The sequence below is a fragment of the Ixodes scapularis genome, unplaced genomic scaffold, assembly GCF_016920785.2.
Source record: "Ixodes scapularis isolate PalLabHiFi unplaced genomic scaffold, ASM1692078v2 PGA_scaffold3__209_contigs__length_174095766, whole genome shotgun sequence".
Taxonomy (NCBI): Eukaryota; Metazoa; Arthropoda; class Arachnida; order Ixodida; family Ixodidae; genus Ixodes; species Ixodes scapularis.
Window position 1 is genome coordinate 107,702,032 of NW_024609868.1, and position 10,714 is coordinate 107,712,745.

Below are 10,714 nucleotides of genomic sequence, written 5' to 3' on the forward strand. Positions count from 1 at the left end.
CCCTGTGTGAATGTTAGTGCACAAACAAATGATACAACAAAACCTGTGGAGTTTTAACAGGTAGATGTGTCAGTGTAAGGTTACTTTAGTTGGTAGATACCTTGCATGAATTTAATCCTCCTGTAAGAAGGATTAGATTAATGTAATTCTAACTTCCATGAATTTAATCCTCCCTAGAGAGGACTAAGGTTAATGCAGGGATGGGCAAAATACATGCAAATATGTATTGAAATACAAATACAAAATACTTTGTTAAAAATGTATTTCATTACAAATCTAATTACATTTCCAAAAAAGCATTTAAATACAAGATACAAATACAACCAAATGTATTTGGTCTCCTCCAAATACTTTTCCAAATGCATTCCTCAAAATTTGCGTCAGCGACTTCAGGGCACCTGCAACGGGTTTCTGGGTATCTCATTTTAATTTTGTATTACACACTCGGGAGTTAGTGTGCGGGGCTCTAGTAACGTAATAGAAATATAACCACAAAAAGTGTAATCAGCTTGGACGTGATAGGTGAAAAAAGTAGAGAGCTTTAAGCAGCTTTTTTTGTCGGTTACATTTTGGTATAGGCCAACAAAGAACCGAGACGACCAAGACGCGCAGCACTAGCTAGAGAATTTTTTATTGTTGCAACTCGCACCAGTTACGAAAGTCTGGACGACCCGCGCATTTAGAATGTTCCAGGCAAAAATATGGATGGAAACCAGGCTGGAAAGCATCACAAGTTGTCACGGGCACTTATTTAGCCAGTCTGCCTGTGAATGTCGATTTCATCACTATTCTTGACCTGGACTAGCACGGTCGTAATCACAAAGTCACTAAACGCTTGTGCTTGATTGAGAGACACTGCATTCGGTGCAGAACGTAGTTTTCTTCCTGCTCTGGACAGTGACAATAAATTTGAGGGATGTATTTTAGCCCAAAATATTGTATTTACTTACAATTGTATTTGAAATACCCACGTTTTAGTATTTAAATACACACGTCAAATACATTACCCAATTTGTAATTAAATACAAATGCAAAATACACAGAGTATTTGAAATACGTATTTCAAATACTTGTATTTGAAATACTGCCCATCCCTGGGTTAATGTAATTCTAGTAAGCTGTAATCCTACATGTTTACTAAACAAAAGCATAGAATGCTCTAAAAAATATAGGTTCCAACCAAAAAACATTTGATAACTATACAGCAAAGTGCAAGAATAAAATAGGAATTCACACATCCTTGCCCGCCACCCAAGACTGGTGCTTGCTTTTTCGACAAATGCATGACTCCGACTAAAGCACAAACAAAAGCTATCAACAATTTAGCCTAAAAGACAGAAGACCATAGAGCAGTCATTAACAATAAAAGCTTACCAAGAAATGTTATGGATCAAAGTGGCGACGCAGGGGAGTTGGTTCATGATATGACTGTTTCTTTACATAATACGCAATTCAAGGACACCGCAAAATATAACTCGAAGAAATTGAAGAAATCCGTAATCTTTTTGTTTCAGCCTTAAAAGACGTCCATTTCTAATGTGGGCAGGCAAACATCTGACATGCCACGAGAACAGCCTAAGCAACCAAATAAAAGCTAGCTGACACAACTGCCATGCTTCTCCAGACATTTTCTGTCATAGGATATACAAGCTCAGTGGAGTGAAGCATCAAATTTAATAGTCCAGACAGTGTGACTTGATTGTGTCACACTACTGGAAAGGTGAAGCAACAACATAATTTTCAGTTCAAACTGAATTGACTGTTTAAGAAATACCTTATGCCATACTGAAAAATGTCTGCAGTGGCTTCTTTGCATCTTGCCTTACTGGCTAGGACAAGAAAACATTTCAGTTGTTCATGTCTCAACAGTCCCTTTGAAGAAATCAAGATGACCTACATACAGCATTGCCACAACAAAACAAAACCAACTTGGCATGACATTGTTGCAATACATCTCAAGACAAAAAGAAATAAAAATACTATAATGATCAATAAATGCCTTGCTTTTTGAAAGCTCAACTAAAGGTGATAACTGACCAGACAGAAACATCATCTAAGAAACAGAAAGACAACAGAAGGGCAACAAACCATGCGTTTTCCCCATGGAAGGGTTAAAATGATCTCCGCTCATAGTAAGCCTCCTGTAAACACCGTCTTGATCAGCATGCACCTACAGAGAACAACAACAAACTAGCAATAAGAAAAGGTAGGGACAACAGCAGGCAGACACAGACAAAATTAATTAAACAACCAGGATGCCGGACAAATAAAATTCGCCTATTTCACCTTAGCGATGCTACGAGCAACCCAAAACAATCCAGGCTACAAACCAAAGAAGACTTTGACGAGCGTGTTGGCACAGATGTAACAGTAAGAAAGCACAAAACAAACAGAGGGACAAAAACAGACATGTACAAGTCTGTTTTTGTCCCTCTGTTTGTTTTGTGCTTTCTTACTGCTACAAACCAACATTGCTAAGATTTGTAGCCTCTACTGTGGTCCACTTAAAGGCCAACAAGCGGCAAGAAAGGAGGAAGGCCTCCTTCAATTCCAGCTTTCCATTAGATAAAAAGGGAGACCCTCCTTTCTGCAAGGAGTAGCTCAGAGAACTGCTCCTGTTGCAAGAGGAGAAGAGAAGAGTGTCAGAGGGAATGAAGAGAAGGAAACTGGGAATTGGTTTTCTTCCCGGCAGAAGATGACTCTATGGGTCGGCCTTTAAGGGTGAAGTGGGGTAACGAAAACAGAAGTAACCGAAAAATAGTCCTTTCACAAAAATTAAATTTCTCATTTAAAATTTGTAAACATTTAACTTGAAATATGCAACACCCAAGAACAGCTACTGAATGTTGGTCAACATCTATAAAGTCATTATTTATATATAGGGGTTCAGAGTTTTTTTTCTTAACTCGATAAAAACCGATAAAAGTATGCCGAATCCATTTTCGAAAATTCGGTTTTAACCGAAAAAGGTCAGTATGTAGGTTCGGCGTTCTCAATCTAAACCGTTTTATAAAATTCGGTTTTAACCAAAAAAGGTCAGTTTTTTAGGGCCACGTCGAGGTGGGTGGGGGAGGGTTGAGACAGAGAGAAAGGGCTTTGCAGGGTTTGACATTGTGTGACATCTTTGTGATTGCTTCCTTCCAAGGTTCAACATAAAAAAAGTTTGGATGTGGGCTGGTATAAGGTTTTTCACTTCACGCACTTCAGAGGACATCGAGGAAAGCCGCTAATAACTTTCTTAACAACCTCTCTCAAACTTCCCTGTGGATAAAAACATAAACACAATAAACTTTTTTTTTTTGTATTTTGTTGGTTTTTGTACAGTCATCACCTCAGACAGTCACGTTGTCAGAATGGGAAGGAAAAAGAAGCATGCTGAAGATTATACCCGCGAATTCCGCAATTTTGAGCTGTGTCCTGACGGAAGTTGTTGCAAAGACCACATATGTATATGTGTCGTTATTCTTTGAGTGATCACAAATATCACAGCTACAATTAAGGATCATCTGATCCGATGTCCAATGGTGTTTCTTTCCTATTCACTGAAAAAAACTGGTAAACATTTTTGGGAATAAATATACACCGAAAAAAACCGAAACTTCAATTTTAAGACAAACACCGAAAAAAGTATGCCGAAATTCGAAAAAATAAAAACCGAAAATGCAGAACCCTATTTATATACCTTAGTTATGCAAGAATAAGTTGACTTCCACCTGAAATGAAGCACAGTCCCAGGACCTCTCCGAGACTAGCAGAGCACTCTACCAACTGAGCTAACCAGGAACTAGCCGTCAATAGAGCAAATGGATGTTAACAGTTGCCACCAGTCTTGATTGTAACCACCACAAGGGTTACAATGACTATTATGATTTAATATAATTATTTCAGAGGAAGTCAATGTGCAGAAGATTTAGCTAAATCTCCTCCACCTAAGGGACTTCCCCTGAAATCATCATATGATACCTAGGTGGTTATCAATCAGATCTTTATCTGTACCTTACTCTGCTATTGAACACGGGGCACAAGTATAAAGCATTGGGCAATGCTCTCAAAAGCATCTACAAAAGCACCCGATCAGCCTGAACCACTCCAGACACCATGTATGCAACAGCACCTTAAGTCCAATAGGAGGGGCTTCTCGAATACCTCCAGCAACTGGCTTACCTTTTGCATGTTGCAGCCAATGACGAGGCCTCTTTACTCAAAGTAAAATGCTATTTCATAGATCCTTAACCATACAAAATGGGAAGGTCATCTTCCCATTACCTGACGCATGTCACGGCGTGGCAGGTCCCTCTCCGAAGACAAGAGACAGTCTGGCTTGATGGTGCCGTGTACCAAATTAAGCGACTGTGACATGCCGGGCGGATCGTCGGTAGCACCTGCGTAGTGTCAATTACAAAAGTTGCTTAAACACTGCCTGGACTTGTCGACGACAAAAAACAATGCCACAACGCTGCCAAGAGATAGAAAGTTGGCCTTCCAAGAAGCTTCATCAGCCAAAATTTAGAGGCCTTTGGATCATGAAAATTGGGAACTTAGTGATATGACGAGAGCTGCAAATTAATGACATGATGTGCTTGACTTTTACTACCTGCAGCGTCAGACAAAAATAAAAATTATTATTTTCAGACAGAATAAAAGATTTGGCCTATAAAATGAGTATTACTTGCCTAGTCAAAACAAAACAAAGACAATTTCAAAGCTGTGTCGAGATTAAAATACCCATGCCCGGAAAACTTCAGTTCAGATAGATGATCCACAACCCCAGAAATCAATTATTTGCAGTATGTGACCCCTTAACGACCAAAGGAAAGAAAAGCAATGTTCTTAGTGTCACCACCGCTACAGCCAGTGATAAATCTGGAAGATCAGGGGCATGTTTTCAACCGTCCTACCTACAGCATGATCTCTCTTTATTCGATCATGTTCTGGAGCTCTATGAGTGCTAAAAGTGCGTACATGGTCAACAAAACTCGCTGAAATATTTCCCCGTGGGTTACTTGTAATACACCCCCCTCAAGATGAGCCAACATAGCCCCATTCATGTGCAACAGATCAGATATGCAATGCCAGTGATGGCTGGTGAAGCACTTTATCCCAAAATGCATTTAGACCAATTTCATCTTGCAATTATACTTATAAGCCTGCTGGCTGGTGGACAATTAATCAACGAATTTGATTTCATTCAGCACAGTATTAGTATCAGATCTTGGAAGCTGTACTAAAATGACCGAAGCCTCTGCCAACATTTGTAACAAGGTGTCAGCATTAATTGAAATACAAAATCAACATTTTACCATCCCTTTTCCCTAAGGCTAGCCATTAGCAATACCTCCTCCCCCTTCCAAACAAAAAAAAAAATAAATAAATAAACTATCCTAGCACTCAAAAGTTTACACCATCACAACAGCTGCACTGTGCACAATGTCAACAAGGAAATGCAAGCTTTCATAAGGCTCTTCCAAAGTGCTCAAGCTTGCTGTAAAAGATGCTGCCAGATTTTATTCAATTTTATTTTGTTTGACACACCATCAGTGCCATATATTGAAGAGATTAGTGGTGCACAATTGAGAAAAAGGAGTGTCAATAATGGGGAATATTCGTGCACGGCCACTAGCACAAACTGTTAGTGAAGTAACTTACGATTCATCAGAAGCAACAACATTGATGTGTGAAATAGGCTAGCCTTCAGGCCAGCACACAACTGCACCGCACACAACAATAGTGGCCAGTACTATATCGAGGGATCATGAAGCAGAAGCTGGTGGTGAGAAACTGAATAATCCATTTTTCCCTTATAAGCCTACATCACTGCAGCATTCTGGTTACTGGTTACAGAGGTTTTTCTTCTAAAAAATTTGCTACTTGTGAGCCCGTCTCCGGTGTTGTTCATGTTTTGTTGTAGCGCGCCACTTACAACGAGAGTGACGAGATGGATTGTCTGCAGCCAAGCACAATCCTGTTCTCGGTTTTGGAAAGGAGGCATTTTTAATTACGCTCGACATGTTGCACACATATGACCGCCTGTTTATGAACCCAGGTATGCTTCCAGCTGTTACTCAACGGTAGTTGAAGGATACAAATAAAATCTGGACTATGTGTAGAGGAAACGTGATACCATTTCCATGCTTTACAAGCAAAATTTTTTTTATGTTAAATACTAGACATAAACAAAACTTAAACAAAAATAATTTCATAATTTTTTTAAAGAGTATAAAAGCAATGAAACAGAAATTACAACTATTATTAGGGGCAAAAATATCTTATTCATGCAGCTTCTGAGGAACTGGGCAGATTTAAAACTGCTTTTGTTCGATCACTGCACGAGTGCTTTGTGCGAGATTATGCACAATTTATTTGAAAAGTCGGGGAAGTGGAGAACATTCCTATGATGTGGGCACTCACTCCCTTGCAAGGATGAGAATGACAGCCCACGATTCCTGCCTTGGAAAATTTTTCCGTGCATTGCGGGTTCATGATGTTAGGGTGATGCCAGTTGCTCAACAGGAAGCGAGTTGTTTCGCAAAACCTCATTCGACAGACACTGGTATATTAATGCTATGTTGTAGTGTAGCTGTGCATCGCATGAGTCATCAAAGGGAGGTGGATTCTGACGGATCACAAAAACGAACCACCTGAATTCATGCACTGGTGCCCAGTGCATGAATTCAAGGCAACTATGAATGCCTACCCGGTTAGCATACCTGCCGACAAGACCCCGAAGGGAAATTTTCTAGTATGAATCAAATTAAAGTTACTTTGGGCAAGCAGTCACAACATTAAACACGTTGTGCAGTTCTTGACAATATGAAACAGAGCAAATGCTATGGTATCATCCTGCACCCCAAACATAAGTCGGTCAAAAATGAGTACGACATGATCATATTGCAAAAGACACTGTCATAACTGTTGTTTGGCGTTACTGTGAATTGGAAGGCAATTAAAATACCTGTACACCACTTACAATCATCAAACCGTTCAAACAAAGCAGCAGACATTCCCGAACGAATACATAAAATACGTTACACCAAGAGGAAAAAAACAAAAATAAACTGCGATCATTTGAGTTAAAACAGCACCGCCGCACAAACAAATTCGATCTCAAAAACTCGGAGAGCGATAGTCAGACATCGCTAAAAAACATCGCGACGGCAGACACGACGGCGGTTGCGTTTGCAAAACAACAAATAATGCATCCCCACGCAACTGGTTTCTGGAAAGTCAGACTTTCTACGTGACGGAAGGTGCGAGGATACGAGCTACGCAAAAAAAAAAAAGCTAACAAAACAAGAAAAAAAACGAGAGCCCCAGTTCCTGAGTTGAAGGCTAAAGCGAGCGAGGTAGGCGATCAGCTGTATACACTACCAGTATACCTACGCTTAGCGATGTTGTGATACACGCTTTGGCTCAAGCGGTTCTCCACACTGTGGCAAATGTTAAACGGAAAAAAAAATATACATAAATAAAAGCAACGTTCGGGTTCTGAAATCGAATGCATCTCTCCGTCGGTGTGTAGCGAATCACGTATTCACAAACTAGGGCACCTTGCAAGCGAACGGAAGACGGGCTCCGTGACTGCAACCGAATTACAACTGGCTGCCTACTTCACGTCACAAAAACAAAACAAACGAACAGGGGACAGATGGACATAGTTCGTACCTGAACTTTTGCTTGAGCCTCCGTGAAACATGTTTCCTTCCTTTAGAAGCGAGATCTTGGAGCGAAAGAGACACCGCCGGGGTAGTTGGGAGACCACTTGAACACGGAACACTAGGGCAGCATACCGACGGTCGCACGCTCGGCAACAATTCACAACTTGCGAGATCTCTTCGGCGTGGTACGGGTGTCGAAGGCGACGGTGCACCGACGAGAAGTGAACTATGTATAAGCACTTCCAAAAGCGAGTAAGTGCGGGGTGAATCCGAGTCCCCGTAGGCCCGCCATGCCAGCTATGACGCGGCGGCCGATGCTAAAGCTCCGGAAAGTCATTATCATTAATCCGACGCATTTAAGTTTCCGTCGGGATCAACGTGACGGGCAGCTGCTGTTCTCACATAACCACACACAACGAATAACAAGTACGCTCGGTTCTCGACACAACCTCCACCAGCCGGATGACACAACTAAAAAAAAAAAAAAAAAAATCTAGGCGAGGACGAGGGCAAGTGTGGGGTAGTAAACGAGTTCTTTTTTGGAGCAGTATTTTATTTCTCGTTTTAAATAAAAGCGGATACTTTCGTTTTTGCTCTAGATATACTTTTTGCCCGACAAGACATGTCTCGAGTGTGATTTTCGACATAATGTCTCCGTATCCGTAACTTTTTTTCACACTACGATGCTAACGGCCTTTGAGCATTGCCTTCGAGGCTGCGGCGTCACGTGACCATAAATGCAACAAGGACCGGTACTGCCGGTACTTCGCAAGTTTTCCAACTTCAACCGCTGTGCTGCTTGTAGCGCTACCGGCAATACGCTTATAACAATTGTAGCCTAGGTTTAGCTCTATTTTTATTTTTATACAGGAATAAATTTGTGCTTTTGTGCAGCTGCAACCAGTCCGCGGAATTAGTAATATTGACGAGGCTTGTACTTTTTTTACACTTTTCTTTTTTTAGGTTAACCACTAGATGAATGTTTATGCATAACACTGATCTCTATGACAATTGCTGGATCGCGCTTCCCCGCTTGTTCGCTGCAGCGCAAGTGAAGCCACCGGGCTTCACTCGCTTGGGATACGATTTGCCGTTTTTGCTAGCCTTTGCTGCGGTTTTCCAGCGTGCTGACGACACGTTTTCTACTCGTTCGTCGTCATTCGCCGAAGAAGTTTTTTGAAGACTCTGTGTATTGTTGAGACTTTCCGTTGTGAACACGTGGAAAATTTTACGAAAGTGCAGTGTCGCAGGAAAAAGGCACAACGCGTCGAAAGGAAGGGCTGGCGGCGTGTTCAAAGCATCCTTGGCACGCCGAAGTGCCGTGTCTCTGTGCCTTCGCACGCTTGGATACCGACCAAGAACCGACGCCGTGTGTATGTGTTCAGCGAGTGCAATGTGCGTGAAGCTGTTCGTGCCTCTGGATCAGCGCCTTTTCCCCTCGCGGTTTAGGAACGAGCTTAATCCAGCGTCCACTAGCGACGGAGGATGGGGAGAAGGTACGTCTTTTTTTCGTCCTTAGACGATTTACACAATACCGTGCACAACAGCTCCTCATCACTGATCAGTGCTGGCTTATTATCAACCTACGCGACTCGCCTAATTGTAATTGGTCAACAGATTGCACACGACCATATCGGCCGCGCTTCAAAGATTTTCATTCTCGCCGTCTTGTACTTTTGCTTTCGAAAACCCCCCTGGCTCCACGTACAACGTTGCCCTATTCGTGCTCCCACGGAATAGAGTAGATTTGGGACATAGCCATGGTTAATATAGAACATAAGAATACGTACAGATCTCCCTCTTTTATTGATAGCAACTCACCGGAACAGCTGGACGATCCAGAACTCCGTGGCCGATATATATAAATGATCTAAAGGCATCTACGCGCGACACACGTTCAGAACTTTGGCGCGGCGTCAATTCTTGACCGGTATCCAAGCGTGCGAAGGCACAAAGATGCATCACTCAGCGTGCCAAGGAAGCTTTGATCACGCCGCGACACCGGCGACACGTTTTCGACGAGTTGTACCTTTTGATACGGCTTCACGCGCATTGCACTCGCTAAACACATTCACACGGCGTCGGTTCTTGGTCGGTATCCAAGCGCGCGAAGGCACAGAGACACGGCACTTCGGCGTGCCAAGGATGCTTTGAACACGCCGCCAGCCCTTCCTTTCGACGCGTTGTGCCTTTTTCCTGCGACACTGCACTTTCGTAAAATTTTCCACGTGTTCACAACGGAAAGTCTCAACAATACACAGAGTCTTCAAAAAACTTCTTCGGCGAATGACGACGAACGAGTAGAAAACGTGTCGTCAGCACGCTGGAAAACCGCAGCAAAGGCTAGCAAAAACGGCAAATCGTATCCCAAGCGAGTGACGCCCGGTGGCTTCACTTGCGGGAGCGGCAAGCGCGATCCAGCAATTGTCATTCATTGAGTTGTGATCACTGATCTCAATGACAATTGCTGGATCGCGCTTGCCGCTCCCGCAAGTGAAGCCACCGGACTTCACTCGCTTGGGATACGATTTGCCGTTTTTGCTAGCCTTTGCTGCGGTTTTCCAGCGTGCTGTGGACACGTTTTCTACTCGTTCGTCGTCATTCGACGAAGAAGTTTTTTGAAGACTCTGTGTATTGTTGAGACTTGCCGTTGTGAACACGTGGAAAATTTTACGGAAGTGCGGTGTCGCAGGAAAAAGGCACAACGCGTCGAAAGGAAGGGCTGGCGGCGTGTTCAAAGCTTCCTTGGCACGCTGAAGCGCCGTGTCTCTGCGCCTTCGCACGCTTGGATACCGACCAAGAATCGACGCCGTGTGGATGTGTTTTGCGAGTGCAATGCGCGTGAAGCCGTATCAAAAGGTACAACTCGTCGAAAACAAGTGTCGCCGGTGTCGCGGCGTGATCAAAGCTTCCTTGGCACGCCGAGTGATGCATCTTTGTGCCTTCGCACGCTTGGATACCGGTCAAGAATTGACGCCGCGCCAAAGTTCTGAACGTGTGTCGCGCGTGGAAGCCTTTAGATCATTTATATATATCGGCCACGGAGTTCTGGATCGTCC

At 42.9% G+C, this 10,714-nt stretch overlaps 1 protein-coding gene across 1 annotated transcript in view; it reads right to left on the minus strand.

Annotated features, from left to right (window-relative positions):
• LOC8029837 (disks large homolog 5) overlaps nucleotides 1-8,147 on the minus strand; it is a 74,575-nt gene extending 66,428 nt beyond the window's left edge. The window contains exons 1-3 of the mRNA XM_029966175.3: nucleotides 7,663-8,147; nucleotides 4,267-4,382; nucleotides 2,089-2,170 (exon numbers count right to left, since the gene is read on the minus strand). Of these exons, the coding sequence (XP_029822035.2) occupies nucleotides 2,089-2,170; nucleotides 4,267-4,382; nucleotides 7,663-7,693 (229 nt within the window). The 5' untranslated portion in view covers nucleotides 7,694-8,147. The remainder of the gene's footprint in view (nucleotides 1-2,088; nucleotides 2,171-4,266; nucleotides 4,383-7,662) is intronic.
• Between the last annotated feature and the right edge of the window lie 2,567 nt (nucleotides 8,148-10,714).